The following is a 17,754-nucleotide window of genomic DNA, read 5'->3' on the forward strand; positions in this document are numbered from 1 at the left end:
CCATGTAAGAAACTGAAGAAAGCAGATGTGCAGAAGGGGAGATGCTTGCTGAACTGATATGCCATTACAACAGGCTGATCCTGCAGTGTCCTTCAGAGATGAACTAAATCGAGGCCAGCATCCACCACTCATTGTGTGAAGGCCATTCCTGGGTAAGGGGGTTTAACCTTCAGCAAGGCAGCTGCTTTTGGTCAAGGGCAATTTCTTTGGAGTGACTCTCTGGCTGTGAGCAGGCAGCACTGCCTGAAGCTGAGGGAAGAGGCTGAAATCCTTATTCTTGAAAGCCCCAGGGCATGGGAAGAAGTGAATAGACCTGGCCCTCACTTACGGATTCTACCTATACCCACAGCAGATCAAGGAAAACTTGGATGGAATAAAATCACTACATTCTGCCCTCCACCTCAAAATATACTCTAACACCTTCCATAATATCTCCAGCTTCTTTTTAATAATTATTCCAAGAGTTAGTTTCAATATGGGACTTTTCTGCATTAGAAGACTTTTTTTAGTAATATTTTTTCGACCTCCTCCTGTATGTGCTTTAATTTTGCATGCTATTGTTATAAAATACAATACTTAAATAGAGATGGAAATAATGCTTTGTCTAAAAATCATGATGCTATTGCAGTATAGTAGACTATCTTACTATGTAATCTGAGAAATCTATATTAATTTGTAGATCTAGAGATAGGTATAATTAAAGTCCTACTAAGAAGAATAATTTCTAAGGGGACAGAGGGAAGTTGTCATAGCAATCAAAGTCCTGATTTTCCTCATTTTATACCACAAAACTATAAACTTTTTTTCATATCTCATTTTTTTTCATTTTTCATAACTTATTGGTGTACAGGTGGTATTTGGTTACATGAGTAAGTTCCTTAGTGGTGATTTGTGAGATTTTGGTGCACCCATAGCCCAAGCAGTACACATTGCACCATATTTGTAGTCTTTTATCTCTCACCCCTCTCCCACTTTTCCCAAGTCCCCAAAGTTTGTTGAATCATTCTTATGCCTTTACATCCTCATAGCTTAGCTCCCACATATCAGTGAGAACATACAATATTTGGTTTTCCATTCCTGAGTTACTTCACTTAGAATCCAGGTTGCTGCAAGTGCCGTTTATTCATTCCTTTTCATGGCTGAGTAGTATTCCATTGTATAAATATACCGCAGTTTCTTTATCCACTCATTGATTGATGGACATTTGGGTTGGTTCCATGATTTTGCAATTGCGAATTGTGCTGCTATAAACATGCATGTGCAAGTATCTTTTTCATATAATGACTTATTTTCCTCTGGAAAGGTACCCAGTAATGAGATTGCTGGATCAAATTCTAGTTCTAACAAAAGTATAAATTTTAATGATACCTTCATATCTTTTCTACATTGTATTTTAGCCAGTGGCCATTTTACATATTGGCTAAATATGTAGCTGCATCATTCATTCTTGAGATTTAGCTTCTGAATTACATTTTAAAGTTTTTTTTTTTTTGAAAATCTGACATGAGGAAATTAAACCTCTTCTGCAAGATCCAGTTTTCTCCAGAATAAAAGTTTTAAAGATTTTTTTTCTTTTTGTAATTTAAAATAATTCAGGTTTACAATATTTTGAGAATGTAGACATATAGGGGAAAAGTGGGTATTCTTCCACAAGGCTAACACTTTATAATGCATCTTTCCAGCCTCTTCTCTGCAAAAGATTTCTTAAAGAGAAACTGGACACTTTATATACTGTCTCATAATTTGTGTTTTTACCTAACACTCCCATGTATTTCCAGGTTTATAGATGGCTACCTTTTAGATACTTTTTATAACATCATTTTATAGATCATTATAATTAGGAGGTCTCTCTGTTGGATAATTTCTGGCACTTCTAATATTGTAAATAATGTTACTACAAACATCCTTATATTAAATTGCTTTTATATCCATTTAAGATTAATTTTTTATTGAGAATTCCTAGAAGAAAAATGACCCTTTCTAAAGTTTTTTATGTGTTCTGTTAGTTTGGTATCTATAAAGTATCCTCCTAATCTAGTCTCCTTCCTAACTGCCCAGTTTCTTGTACCCTCACCTTCACTATCTATATTTAGCCAGATTTATAAATGAATATGTCATCCCACTGTTATTTTAATTTTCAGTTCTTTATTTGTGAAATTACATTTTTAAAGATTTTGCTTTTAGTTTTTGTCAAGAGGTAGAGGAGTTTGTATTTCTTTCTTTGAAAATTGTTTGTGCTGCTATTTACAATAGCAAAGGCTTGGAACCAACCAAAATGCCCATCAATGATAGAGTGGATAAAGAAAATGTGGCACATATACACTGTGGAATACTATGCAGCTATAAAAAAAGAATGAGTTCATGTCCTTTGCAGGGACATGGATGAAGCTGGAAGCCATCATTCTCAGCAAACTAACACAAGAACAGAAAACCAAACACTGCATGTTCTCACTTATAAGTGGGAGTTGAACAATGAGAACACATGGATGCAGGGAGGGGAACATCAGACACCCGGACCTTTCAGGGGTGGGAGGCAAGGGGAGGGAGAGCATTAGGACAAATACCTAATGCATGCGGTGCTTAAAACCACCACAGCACACGTATACCTATGTAACAAACCTGCACGTTCTGCACATATATCCCAGAACTTAAAGTAAAATGAAAAAAAGAAAGAAAATTGCTTGTGCTGGACTTTCTTTTAGAACATAATTTAATTTTCTATTCAATAATATTTTTCTTGATAATTTAATTTTCTATTCAATAATATTTTTCTTGGTATATTTCAGGATGCTGAATTCCACTTTAACAAACTAAATGACTGTGTCTCTAAAATTAAGTACTATGTTTCCTTTCAGTAAGATGACTTGTGTCTTCCATTTACTGGCAGATAGATTCAAAAGAAAATCATAAATACTTCTTCAGTACTGATTTAATTGTTTAATGATGCTTAAATGTTATTAGTAGAGTAGACCAGTAGAAGGAACCTTGGATCAGGTTAAATCTGTGTAGGACCAATCACTTAATCCTGGGAAAGCCACACTCCAGTTACTTCTGTAAAATAAGATTGAGTTACTTTTCAGGGTTGTAATAGGAATTGAGAATTTTCTCCTTAAATATCAACAACAGTATTTTGGCACAAAGTAGGTGCCTAATAAATGGAATCATTAGTATTAGCCCCTTTTGGTGTTATTTTATATTAATATGTCCTTTATTTTAGTGGTTTTTCAAACTGCAGGTATCAAATCATGAGTGGATTGTGAAACTAATGTACACAACTTTGAGATACAACTAGAATTTTTTAGTGATAAAGAATAGAGTAGAATTGAATTTATCCAAGTATTTCACAGAAGTGTTTTTATGTGAAACTTCTCTTCAGTATATAATATCTAGGCAGACAGAGTGTGTATACTGGATGACAATGTAAAATAACCTCTTAACTATGGGTTGTATCCAAAAACTCCTCCAAAAAACAGGATTATATTGGATACTTGTCTCATAGTTTACAAGTCTCTTGATACTATAGTGGCTAAGACACCTTGGTTCAAATCGCAACTCCATTAATTACTACTATATGACTTTAACTGTCTGGCTTTTACTGTATAACCTCCTATGACTTACTTTTCTCACCTATGAAATGGGTGATAATTATTAACGGGAATAATATGAAATACTATATGCTTTAATATGTGTAAACCACTTAGTGGGTGCTCAATAACTGTTAGCTTATTTTTTAAAGACTGAGTAGAATATCTTTTTTTTCTGAATAACCAAACTATGTACATAAAAGAATATAAAGTCATTGGGCTGGGCGCCTGATGGCTCACGCCTGTAATCCCAGCACTTTGGGAGGCCGAAGCGGGCGGATCACTTGAGGTCAGGAGTTTGAGACCAGCCTGGCCAACATGGTGAAACTCTGTCTCTACTGAAAATACAAAAATTAGCCAGGTGTGTTGGTGGGTGCCTGTAATCCTGACTACTCAGGAGGCCGAGGCAGAATTGCTTGAAGCCAAGAGATGGAAGTTGCAGTGAGCAGAAATTGCACCACTGCTCTCCAGCCTGGGCTACAGAGTGATACTCTGTCTCAAAACAATAAAAAACAAAAAATGAAGTCATCACATTAGCCAGGACGGAATAATCAGCTAATTTTTTCATCCACAAAATGATGCCTCCTGATAAGCATTTTATTTCCACAAATATGAATTTTCAAGAACCAAGTAACTATTCTTAGGTTTGCTATTTACAAACAATATTATCTCTCAAGATATGAAGGAATAAAAATGAAACACTAAGCAATCCCTTAGTTTTTGTCAGTATATTAGATCCTCAATTACCCACAACATTTTTGTATTTTATGATTTTTTTTAAATTTCATGGTGGTATGCACTAAGTAAAAAGAACTTTGTCTATATTTCTTACAATCTTTTTTTGATTAAAAAATAAGAAATAACAGGGATGATATCATTGGCTGGTAAGAGTTAAAAGCTTATAGCTCTTACTTTTTTGATGAACACCTTCCAAGGGTATTTTATGTCTATAGAGGATTGGTTTGGAAATTATAGAAACATTCTTTGCTTCCCTTAAAAAAAAAGCTGGGTAACTTTAAGAACATTTTCTAAATGTTGACCCTGTTTAGCAAAAGTCTTATTGTTCCTATAGTCTTTTATGTCTTTCAAACTATATGTAGAAATTTTTTATGTGCAATTATAAGCTGGAGTAAAATGAAAACTATTTAGCAACTCAAGAAGTGAAGGAGGATCCAGCTATCAGTACACACAAAGGCTAGAAACAACTGTGTAATCACTTGAAAGTAGGAGCTGAACATCAGTCTGAATGACCAGCAACAATATCCCACCTCTACAACTGGACAAAAATTAAGCAGAAACATAGTTGAGCAATATACCTTTAATGTAATGATGGAGCTATTGTACTTAGCTATTTTCATTGAACTCAATCATTTCCTTTAAATTCTACAGTAAGCCATAAGTCCTCAAATATCTTCAACTATCCTGTACAGAGATAAGTAATAATGTGTGTCACATCTGGTGTTTCTCACAGCAAAGGAAAAATTAATTTTTTGAATACATGCCTGTAATAATATGTGTGTGTGTGTGTGTGTGTGTGTGTGTACAATTTTGGTCTGGCTGACTCAATGAAATACAGAAGTTAGGACATCATTAATATCAACAGTTTTACAAACCAAGTTGTATCAACAGAGCAAACAAAACTTCAAAGTTTTCCAGGGAGATGAGCTCCTAAACTGAACAAAATCAGATAATCAGAAAAAGCTTCTGGGACCTGACTTGAGTTGGAAACAAAAAGTTTCCACATTCTGGACAATTCTGGGAGGCCAAGTGCTATTAGAGATGTGTGGATAAATCAATTGATCAATCAATTGATTGATCCACTGGTAGTTTGTTCCATTGATCCACTGATCTCTGGAACAAACCAATATGCCAGTGGATCAATTGAACAATGGTTCAATGGAACAAATTAATATGCCGGACACTATGCTACATTTTTTGCATAAATTATTTCATACTCATAAAAACCTTACAGATTTGGTCTGATTATCCTCATTTTACAAAAGAAGAAACTGAAAAACGAAGAAGATCTGAGCCGATATCTGTCCAATTCTACCCTTTAGGATTATATTGGTAGCTAGTAATGGAAAATTAAAAACTTAAAAAAGAGAACAAGGCCAGGTGCGGTGGCTCACACCTGTAATCCCAATACTTGAGAAGGCTGAAACCAGTAGGATCATGCGAGCCCAGGAGCTCAAGGCTGCAATGAGCTATGATCTCGCCACTGCTCTCCAGCCTAACAACAGAGCAAGACCCTATCTGATAAAAGAGAGAGAGAGAAATAGACAATTATAAAATAAAAATTCTTATCTATGTATATGTGTTAGCCTCAGCCATGATCTCCTGGAAGTAGATCCAAAATCTCTGGATTTTGATTAAGATTTTAATAAGAATCTTATGCATCTGAGATTATTCTATTTTCAATTGTACTTTCACTAAATATGTAACTATGCATAACCAACTCACAAATCGTTTGCATTTTTTTTTTTTTTTTTTTTTTGAGACAGAGTTTCGCTCTTGTAGCCAGGCTGGAGTGCAGTAGCACAATCTTGGCTCACTACAACCTCCGCCGCCTGGGTTCAAGCGATTCTCCTGTCTCAGCCTCCCGACTAGCTGGGATTACAGGTGCCTGCCACCACACTTGACTAATTTTTATATTTTAGTAGAGATGGGGTTTCTTCATGTTGGCCAGGCTGGTCTCGAACTCCTGACCTCAAGTGATCCGCCTGCCTCAGCCTCCCAAAGTGCTGGGATTACAGGAGTGGGCCACCACGCCCAGACTAAGTTTCATTTTTTTAAAAATCTTGTTTGCTGGTTATCTCCACGTCTTTGCAAATTAAAAGGTTTTTATAAGTTCATCTACTTTCTTGTTAAGAATGTGAAGTGAATCCTGTCCAGGCCTCTTTACTTATCTATTTCTGCCCCAAATCATGCCCATTCTTTCCTCAGAAAGCCTGAAATCTTAAGTTGTGCACGAAAATTACAAAGTCTGGAATATTTTTAGAATGGAGAATATTCGTTCATTTCTACTCCCTTAGAATACCTTCCTTACATTTGTACCTTCACGTATTCTAAGAAAAATCCAGGAAGGGCAGGTTTTAGTTCTTCATATTCCAGAAGGTGGATAAATTAGGATGTCAAATGCCCTGTTAAAGTTTATTTAACTAGTGAAGAGGATGAGAACTGATGTCTTCTGAATTCACAGCTGTTTGTATTGATTACTTTATTAATTATTTTGGCATATTTTGGAGGTAAACAAATACTTAAAATAATTGAATACATTAATAAAATAAAATATTCTAATTAAATAAGCTAAATAAAGTAAAATATCTAAACTTATAAGTTATGTTTCATTAGCAGCACCTTGATGTATATAGTCAACCATGCCACATTTATAGTGACTTAAATAATTACCCAGCAAGACAAGTAAATTATTGATCAGAGTATTGTGTATAATAAATGTGAAAAAAGTGACTGTGGTGAAAACTTACCATCAATAAATAAGATTCAAGAACCAATTACTATAATATATTCATAACATCTTAGAGTATCAATATTATGAATAATATTACTTGTAACCATTTTTAAAGTCACTAGCATTTTGAGTACATGTTATCATTTATCAACATTTCCAATACAAATATTTTATCTCTTTCTTCCTTTTAGAAAATACAAAATATTTAAAGTATAAAGCATGTATTTCATCAAGAATTGTTTCATACACGTTTTGGTAAGATATGGATTAAAAGTTAAATCTACACAGCAAATAATTGGCTGTATAAATAACTAATAGATTTGACAGTATACATAGTATTGCTGGAATAGAATGCTATTCAGTAACTATGTCTGGTCTTACCTTCTGGGGAAGAACTCCTCACTCGCTGTGGTTCCATAAATATTTCATGAACCAACACAAAGCAATATGCTAATGATGGACTATTTACCCAGTGAGCAGGTGCCACCTCTGATGTTGTTTCATCTCTGGGATACCTTTGATGTGGGAGCAGTTAAGCCATTTTGAATTGTTCTGTCTTTGCTTCCCTCCCCTCACAGCTTCACCTGAACCTAAAATGGTGAGCGAGAGTCACCATGAGGCCCTGGCAGCCCCGCCAGTCACCACTGTCGCGACTGTTCTGCCAAGCAATGCCACAGAGCCAGCCAGTCCTGGAGAAGGAAAGGAAGATGCATTTTCTAAGCTGAAGGAGAAGTTTATGAATGAGTTGCATAAAATTCCACGTGAGTATTCTATATTAGTACTTGAGTAAAAATAAGTGGTTTAAACATACCCCATCCATTGGAAAGAAAGCAGAACTCCATTTAATATACTATAAATTTACATTTAATTTATTACTATGGGAATGATAGTATCCCAATATAAAATGAAATATTCTTGGAAATGGAATATTCTTCTTGTCTTTAAATGTACTTCATAAATGAAAATCCAGTTTACAAAAAAAAAGTCTGCAGCTTGTATTTAATACAGGTAGGTTCTTTTCTTTGGTGTCTGTTTCTCTCAAGAATATTAATGTTTATGGGTTCTGTTATATTTATTTTGGATTTGCATTTATGAAATTATTTCATTGCGAAGATTGTTTCTGAACAATAGCTAAGGTTTGCTTTCCCAATATCGCAGGTTTGATTTTCTGTCATTCGTCATTTAAAAATCTTATTGTTATTTTTTAAAGTTTCCTTATTGTCATTAAAAAAAAACTGCACGTAAGTTTATTTGGATAAGTATAGCACTAAGTCTAATCAGTGACATTTAATTTTTTAATTTTATTTTTACACTGACAGATAAAATCATACTATTGTACAACATGTTGGCTATCATTAATAATATATCTATGGTGTATTCCAGAAAAATGTTAAGAGCGTGAATATAAAGTGTTCTCACCACAAAAATAACTATGTGAGATTATGCATATGTCAGTTAGCAGGATTCAGTTATTCCACAATGTACCAAAATATCATGTTGTAGACAGTAAACATCATGTTGTACAAAAGATCTCTCGAACTTATTTCTCCTCTCTAACTGAAATGTATTCTTCGACCAACATCTCCCCAATTGCCACCTCCCCACAATCACCACAGCCACTGGTAACCACCATTCTACTCTCTACTTCTATGAAATCAACTTTTTTAGATTTCACATATGAGTGAGATCATGTATTATTTATGTTCTGTGCCTGGATTATTTCACTTAACAATGTTCACCAGGCTCATTCATGTTGTCACAAATACCAGGATTTCATTTTTTTATAGCTGAATGGTATCTATCTTTCAAGTGGATGTACCACAGTTCATTCATCCACTGATAAGACACTTGGGTTGATTCCATATCTTGGCTATTGTGAAAAATTCTGCAACAAACATGGGAGTGCAGATATCTGTTTGTCATATTGATTTCATTTCTTTGCATATATACTGGGTAGTAGGATTGCTGGATCATATGGTAGTTCTAGTTTTAATTTTTAAAGAAATCTCCATACTATTTTCCATAGTGGTTGTAGTAATTTACATTCCCACCAACAGTGTGCAAGGGTTCCCTTTTCTCCACATCCTCGCCAACACTTATATTTGATTTTTTGATAATAGCCATTCTAACAGGTTTGAGGTGATATTTCGTTGTGGCTTTAATTTGCATTGCCTTGATAATTAGTGGTATTAAGCATTTTTTCATATTTCTGTTGACCATTTAAATATCTTCTTTTGAGAAATGTCTAGTCAGGTCGTTTGCCCTTCTTTTGATTGGGTTATTTGTTTTCTTGCTGTTTGAGGTCATATATTTTGGATATTAACCCCTTATCAGATGTATAGTTTGCAAATATTTTCTCCCCTTCTGTAGATTGCCCCTTTATTTTGTTGATTGTTTCCTCTCCTGTGCAGAAGCTATTTAGTTTGATATAATCCCATTCGTCTATTTGCTTTTATTACCTGTGCTTTTTGGGTCATATCCAAAAAGTTATTGTCAAGACCATGTCATAAAATTTTTATCCTGCATTTTATTCTAGATTCATAATTTTGAATCTTATATTTAAATCTTTAATTCATTTTAGTTGATTTTTGTACATGTTGTGAGATAGAGTATAGTTTCATTCTTATGCATGTGGATATCCAGTTTTCCCAACACCATTTACCAAAGAGGCTGTTCTTTCTCCATTGTGGGTTCTTGGCTCTTTTGTTGAAAGTGAGTTGGCAGTAAATGTGTGGATTTCTTTCTGGGTTCTCTTTCTGTTTCATCGTCTATGTGTCTGTTTTTATGCTTGTACCATGCTGTTTTGATTACTATAGCTCTATAGTATAAAACTATAACTCTGTAGTATATTTCGAAGTCAGGTAGTGTGATACCTCCAGCAATGTCCTTTTTGCTCAAGATTACTTTGGCTATTTAGGGATTTGTGTAGTTCCATACAAATTTTAATTTTGTTTTTTCTATTTCTGTGAAGAATGTAATTGGTATTTTGTAGTGTCTTTGTCTGGCATTTCTATCAGGGCTTTTCTGGCTTTGTAAAATGAGTTTGGAAGTATTCCTTCTTCCATTTTTGGAAGAGTTTGAGAAGAAACGGTATTAGTTCTTCAAATGTTTCATAGAGATTAGCAATGAAGATATAAGGTCTTCACTTATGGGAGATTTTTTATTACTGATTCAATCTTTTGTTCATTACTGATCTATTAAGATACTCTATTTCTTCATAATTCAACCTTGGTAGGTTGTATGTATCAAGGAACATATCCATGTTTTCTTGGTTATCCAATTTGTTGGTATATAATTGTTCATAAGAGTCCCATGAGCCTTTGCATTTCTATTGTATCAGTTGCAATATCTCCTTTTTTGTTTCTTATTTTATTTATTTGAGTCTTCTCTCTTTTTTTTCTTAGCTAGGCTTGCTAAAGGTTTGTCAATTTTGTTTAACTTTCAAAAACGCAGTTTTGTTGATCTCAGTTTTGTTGATCTTTTCTGTTGTTTCTGTAGTCTCTATTTCATGTCTTTCTGCTCTGATTTTTGTGGTTTCCTTCCTTTACTAAATTTGAGCTTAGTTTGTCTTTGTTTTTCTAATTTCTTGAGGTTCAACATTAGGCTATTTATTTAAGATTTTTCTTCCTTTGATGGAATAGACATTTATTTCTATAATTCCCTCTTAGAACTGCTTTTGCTGTATTGCATAGGTTTTGCTATATTGTGTTTTCTTTTTCATTTGTCTTAAGAAATTTTTTGTCTTCAAGAAATGTTTGTTTCCTTTTTCATTTCTTCAGTGACTCATTATTTATTCAAGAGTATGTTGTTTAATTTCCATGTATTTGTGCATTTTTTCTAAAGTCCCTTCTTTTTTTGCTTTCTAGTTTTATATCATGGTCAGAAAAAAATAACTTGATATGGTTTTAATCTTCTTAAGTTTATTAAGACTTATTTTGTGGCCTCACATACGATCTATTCTGAGGAATGTTTCATGTGCAGTTGAGAAGAATGTGTATTCTGTAGCTGTTGGACAGAATAATCTGTATATGTCTGTTGGGCTGATTAGATGCAGATTGTAGTTTAGGTGATGTTTCCCTACTGATTTCCTGTCTGGATGATCTGTCCATTACTGAAAATGGGGTGTTAAGTCACTATTATTGTATTACGGTTGATCTCTCCCTTCAGGTCTGTTAATATTTGCTTTACATATTTAGGTGCTCCAATGTTAGGTGCATATATGTTTGCAATTATTATATTCTCTTGCTGAATTTTGACCATTTTTATCATTATATAATGACCTTTTTATTTCTTTTTGCAACTTTTGCTTTTATTTTATTTGATCTCATACACATATAGTTATTCCTGCTCTCTTTTGGTTTCCATTTGAATTAGATATCTTTTTTCATTCCTTTATTCTGTATGTCCTTACAGGTGAACTGTAGACAGCATGTAGCTGGATCTTTTTAAAATCCATTCAGTCAGTCTATGCCTTTTGATTGGAGAATTTAACCTATTTACATTTAAAGTAATTATCAATACTTACTACTGCCATATTATTAATTGTTTTCTAGTTATTTTGTACATTGTTTATTTCTCTCTTTTCTCTCATGCTGTCTTCCCTTGTGGCTAAATGATTTTTCTCTAGTGGTATGTCTGATTCCTTGCTTTTCATTTTTTGTATATCAGCTAGAGGTTTCTTCTATGTGGTTACCATGAGGTTTTCAAAAAACATCTATAGTTATAACAGGTTATTTTAAGCTGAAAACAAATTAACTTTGATCATGAAAAAACCTCTACAATTTTACTCCTCTACTGTCCACATTTTGAATTTTTTATGTCAAAATTTACATATTTTATATTGCATATTCCTTTAAAAAATTATTGTGGCTCTTATTATTTTTAATTGTTTTGCCTTTTAGCCTTCATACTGAAGTTATAAGTAATTGACACACCAGGATTACAGTGTTATAGTATTCTGCATTTGACTGTGTACTTACTTTTACCAGCAAATTTTATACTTTTAAACGTTTTTGTGTTAATCATTAGCAACTTTTTTTTTTCAACTTGAAGAACTCCCCTTAGTATTTTTATAAGACAGGCCTGGTGGTAATGAACTCCCACAACTTTTGTTTGTCTAGGAAAGCCTTTATCTCTCCTTTATTTCTGAAAGATAGCTTTGCTGGGTACACTATTCTCTGTTGGCAGTTTTTTCTTCAGCATGTTTTATAATATTCCACTCTCTCCTGGCCTATAAAATTTCTGTTGAAAAGTCAGCTGCTGGATGTATTGGAACTTCCTTATATATTATTTGCTTCTTTTCTCTTGCTGCTCTCAGGATCCTCTTTTTTGTCTTTGATCCTTGACAACTTGAGTATATGTCTTGGGGTAGTCTTATTTGGAATGAATTTAATTGGACACCTCTGATTTTTCTGTATCTGGATACTTACATCTTTCTCCAGGTTTAAGAAATTTTCTGCTACTATTTATTTATTTACTTTTTTTTCTTTTTTCTTTTTTTTTTTTTTTTGATGGAGTTTTGCTTGTTACCTAGACTGAGGTGCAGTGGCACAATCTTGCCTCACTGCAACCTCCACCTCCCAGGTTCAAGCGATTCTCCTGCCTCAGCCTCCCAAGTAGCTAGGATTACAGGTGTCCACCACCATGCCCAGCTAATTTTTTGTATTTTTAGTAGAGACGGGGTTTCACCATGTTGGCCCAGCTGGTCTCGAACTCCTGACCTCGGGTGATCCACCCACCTTGGCATCCTAAAGTGCTGGGATTCCAGGCATGAGCCACTGCACCTGGCCTACTTTAAATAAGCTCCCCACTCTTTGTCTCTGTCTTCTTTTTTATCTCCTATGGCTTGATTGTTTGCTCTGTTGATGCTGTCCCATAAATCCCATGAGCTTTCTTCATTTCTTCTCATTCTTTTTTCTTCTCTGACTATTTTTAAATAACCTGTCTTCAAAATCAAGGATTCTTTCTTCTGTTTGACCAGTTCTGCTGTTAATACCCTCTACTGCATTTTTTTTCTTTCATTATATTTTTCTTGACTCCACTTTTCATTTCATTCATTGTATTTCTTAGCTTCAAGATACTTTTTTATTATTTAAACCTCTATTAAATGTCTTATTCTGGTCTCATATTATTTTCTCATTTTGTTTTCTTGAAGTTCACTGAGCTTCCTTAGTTATTTGGAATTATTTGTCAGGCATTTTATACCTCTCCATTTATTTACGGTCATCACTTGCACCTTAGTTTTTTCCTTTGGTGATTTGTTTCCCTGATTCTTCTTGATCTTTATGATGATGTATCAATGTCTGTGCATTTGAAGAAATAGGCACTTACTTCAGTCTTCACAGTCTTCATAGACAGGCTTTGTCTGTGAAAGCCTTGCAGTAGGGTGTGGTGCTAGAGTGCATCAGAAGCCCAGGACAGTTGCAGCCAGCATGGCATCGCCAGAGCCTGGGGCCCACTGTGGCAGGTGAAGCACTGGAGTGGGCAAGAAGCCTGGGGCAGATGCAAATGGAAAGACACTAAGGTGCTCTAGCAGCCGGATGCAGCTGAAGCCAGTGCAGTGCTCCCAGAAGCCTAGGGCCCACTACAGCAGGTATGGCACTGGGGCAGACCAAAGCCTGGGACAGCTGTGGCCAGCATGGCACTTCCAGAATCTCAGGGCAATTGTGGCCATAAGAGTGCTGCCAGAAGCCTGAGGTCCACAACAGCAAGCACAGTACTGGGACAGCTAAAGCCAAGGGCCACTAATGCTGCCTGCTGCTGAGGGTGACCTGAAGCTCAAGACCACTGATACCAACCCAGTGGCGATACATACCAGAGATCGAGTTTGCCATACAAGCCTGAAGCCTGGGGCTTTGTGGTCCCTCCTGGCACCAAGGCAAGTTTAGAGGCTCAGTCACCAGTGTAGGTCTTGAATATAATGCCATGGGAGTCTGCCTGGTACTGAGTTTTACTGTGCAGTTGCAATGCTAGGGTCCAAAGCAAAGTCCTGTGGTCGCTTCCCTCTCTTTCCCCCAAGTTGACGGTATCTCTTTCTGCACCTGTGCTGCCTGGGGCTAGGGAAAGAGTGATGCAGGTGTTGTAGAACTGTCCTTCCTATCTCTTCAATGCATTTTTTCTTATTATTATGCTACTACCAGTTACTGTGAGCTTTCATGTGGTTTCCTTAGCTCTTGTGAAGTTATTTTCATGCATGGATAGTTGTTCAAACTTATGATTTTGTCGGAGATGGTATCTGGAGAGCCCTACTCCTCCATCTTGCTCTGCCTCAGTTCCAGTTGCATATAATTTGAATCTTAAACTACAACTTAGTCTTTTTTCTTCAAGTATGAATACTTACTATGTACTAGGCACTTTCCCAAATGCTGAGAACAAATATTTAGCACTCACAGAGCTTATATTCTAGTGAGGAAAAGAAGTTAGAAATTAATAAAGAGGAAAATATATATTAATAAATGATGTAAGGAAAAATATAATAGTGTAAATGTAATAGGGAAGGGGAAAAGCATAAAAGATTGTTATTTTGGGGATGACCAGGGCTGGTTTCCTTCATAAGGAGATCTGAAGGAAGTGGAGGAGAAGCTATCACAAAACCTGGCAAATAGAACCAAGGCCCTTAGGTAAGAATCTACCTGGAAGAGCAAGAAGCCCAGTGTGCCTTAAGTAGATTGAATGAGGTGGAGACTGGCAGAAGATAAATTTGAATGTAGCAGAAGCCATGTCATGTGGGGCCTTGTCAATTGTTCTAAAGAACTTAGATTTTACACTGAGTGAAATAAAATGCCTTTTTGAGCAGAGGTGTCCCATGATCTGACGGGTGGTTTTTTTGTTTTGTTTCATTTTTTATTTTTTTATTATTATTATTATTATTAGAGACAGAGTTTCACTCTTGTTACCCAGGCTGGAATGCAATGGCGCGATCTCAGCTCACTGCAACCTCCATCTCCTGGGTTCAAGCGATTCTTCTGCCTCAGCCTCCCAAGTAGCTGGGACTACAGGCATGCACCACCACGCCCGGCTAATTTTTTGTATTTTTAGTAGAGACGGGATTTCTCCATGTTGGTCAGGCTGGTCTCGAACTCCCAACCTCAGGTGATCTGCCCACCTTGGCCTCCCAAAGTGCTGGAATTACAGGCGTGAACCACTGCGCCCAGCCCTGACTTGAGTTTTTTAAAAGATTATTCTTGCTACAGTGGAAAAAAACAAAGCAGGGGTAGCAGGCTATAGAGAGGCAAGGGTAGAAGAGAAAGCAGGTTGTTGCAATAATCCGGATGAGAGATTTATAAGAGAATTATTCTATAAGGACACTGAAAAACTAAATGAAGCATACAAGGAATCAGCTTCTTATTCCTCATTAATTAGCAACTTGTTAATTTGTCTGTCCACTTTTAAGAAGTTCAAGTTGATCTAAGACACACACTTAGCACAGTTGTCAGTAATTACCATTCTTAGCAGGAAGACTTGTAAGCCAGTAGAGATGAAGATGGTCCAATACATCGAACACTAGAATGGGAAACACAAAATCTCAGTTCTTGTCCTTGCTCTGCTGCTGAGTTAATGGACTGATATGCAAACTCCGGGTACTTTTGATATAACTTTGAGGTCATAACTACCAGGCATAAACCAAATACATATATTATGGGTGCAAACTTTCACTTAAGGAATATTTTATCAAAATGTTTACATAGGAGAAATGTGTTCTAGAGAAGCAGAGAAAGTAATGAACAACATAAATCAAATTCATATCTTGGCTTTTAACACCATCTTCCTCTCTGGAAGAATAAACAATATGAGACACATGGCAAGGCTGATAAGTATAGGATTGAAATGCTCCCCATATACGAGCCTAACTCATTTACCCATTTCCTTTTGGTCTTTGCCCAATGTTAGCACCTCCCCAACCACACTATTTAAAATTGCAATCCGTTCATCTCACCCCATCTTTGCCAGTATTTCCTGTCCCCCATCCTTGCTTTATTTCCCACCATATTACTTAGCAATATCTGAAATATCATGTATTTTATTATTTCGTTTTAAATTGCTCTAGCTTCTTCCAAAATAATGTAAGCTCTATGAAGGCAATATGTTGGGTCTGTTTATGCTGATGCCTGGCACATACGAGGCACTAAATACATATTTGATGAATGAGTGGATTAATAACAACCAATTTAACTTGTATCCTGAGCCATTCCTCTTAGAATTTGAGGCCTTAATATGCTGACAAATTTAAGCATCTTACTAAATCATACATTTTAAATTTCCAACACTTATGAAAGCATCATTTTAATGCTTGACTATGTCATAAACATTGAAAATGTAATTGTTTCTTTGGTCACAACTCCTCCATCTTTTAGCCTTTCTCACTCAGAGCCAGCTATTACTTTATTTTTTTTCTTCCCTATTCATTAGTAGGAAAGCAATCAGCTGGAAAAAAATTATCTATGAAACTCTCCTTTCTTTTGTTTCTCTTGGGTAATCTCATCTTTTTCCTTCCCAAACCATTGTCTTAGTCCTGTGTCCCTCTATTGGGCACTGGAAATCAGACCAGATAAACAATCTGCTTGTCCATGAAGATTTGCCTTTGACCAGCAACCTAAAATAATAGAATGTCAAAGAATCTGAGTACCACCCCTAAAAAATATTATGTTGCTAGCACTCTCCTTGATTTAACAGGAAGAAAAAAGTAAGGTAACTAAAACCTTAAAGTGGTATGGTAAATCAATGTTAGAAAACACTGCATCATAAAGAAAAGCCATGCCATTTATTTAAAGTGGTATGTTAAATCAATGTTAGAAAACACAGCATCATAAATAAAAGCCATGCCATTTATTAAAAGTGTGTAATAGTATGTATTTTACACTTTCATTTTAATCCATCATAATTTTTCCTGCCTGTATAATTGACATTTCTAATAGGATTTATATGCAGGAGGCAATACTAAACAAAAATAAAACATATCCTTAAAATCAAATTCCTTTAGGAGCATATGATATATAAAGGTTATCACTTTTGACTTGGCATAACATACTGTGATGCTAATGATGGGTAACAAATTAGGATATTAATCGATTTCAGTATCTGAACTAAATCTTGGCTATCTGGCAGATGTGTTTTTGCAAAATTGACAGCAAACAGCTTTAGTCTGTCACTTGAAATTCCCACTTGTAAGAAAAGGGGTGTCACAATGGCAAGGAGTGTGCATGTCATTAGTTGGGTAATCTGCACAGTCCAGCATGAAACATATTCAAACCAAATTGCCTGATGATATCATCCATAATACCACAGGGCTTAAATTTTTTTTAAAAAAGGAGAAGGAAATGGTAAACGCTTAGCATTTTTATCTTTCAATTCATTCTTCACACTGTTATCTAAATGAAGCAGACAAGGTTTTTTAGAATTTTTTTTATTTTGCAACTTTGATTTTAATATGACTAGGGCCATGGTTGGCCTGTAAAGCATGAACTCATGTCATCTGAATAGCTGTGATTAAGGCTTTGATATTCATGAGCTTCTTGAAGTAGAGTGCACCTTTCTTTAAGCACAGTAGAAAGTCAAATAGCCAGAACCTGACTCTTAGTCCAGAATAAGAGCAAGTGGATTAGGAATAGTTGTATAATTTATGCAGAAATGTTATTGGATAGACAGTTTAATTCAGAAATTAAAAATACAAGCTCTAGACATAGACTACAAGAGTTCAAA

The 17,754-nt window shown here is 35.3% G+C and overlaps 1 protein-coding gene across 7 annotated transcripts in view; it reads left to right on the forward strand.

Annotated features, from left to right (window-relative positions):
* Positions 1-17,754, forward strand: part of SYT1 (synaptotagmin 1) — a 588,739-nt gene that overhangs the window by 347,149 nt on the left and 223,836 nt on the right. For all 7 annotated transcript variants that reach the window (XM_016923901.3, XM_016923903.3, XM_016923902.3 and 4 more), the window contains one exon: positions 7,635-7,817. In XM_016923901.3, the coding sequence (XP_016779390.1) occupies positions 7,652-7,817 (166 nt within the window). In that variant the 5' untranslated portion in view covers positions 7,635-7,651. The remainder of the gene's footprint in view (positions 1-7,634; positions 7,818-17,754) is intronic.

Source organism: Pan troglodytes, chromosome 10 (assembly GCF_028858775.2).
Source record: "Pan troglodytes isolate AG18354 chromosome 10, NHGRI_mPanTro3-v2.0_pri, whole genome shotgun sequence".
In the NCBI taxonomy this organism is placed as follows: Eukaryota; Metazoa; Chordata; class Mammalia; order Primates; family Hominidae; genus Pan; species Pan troglodytes.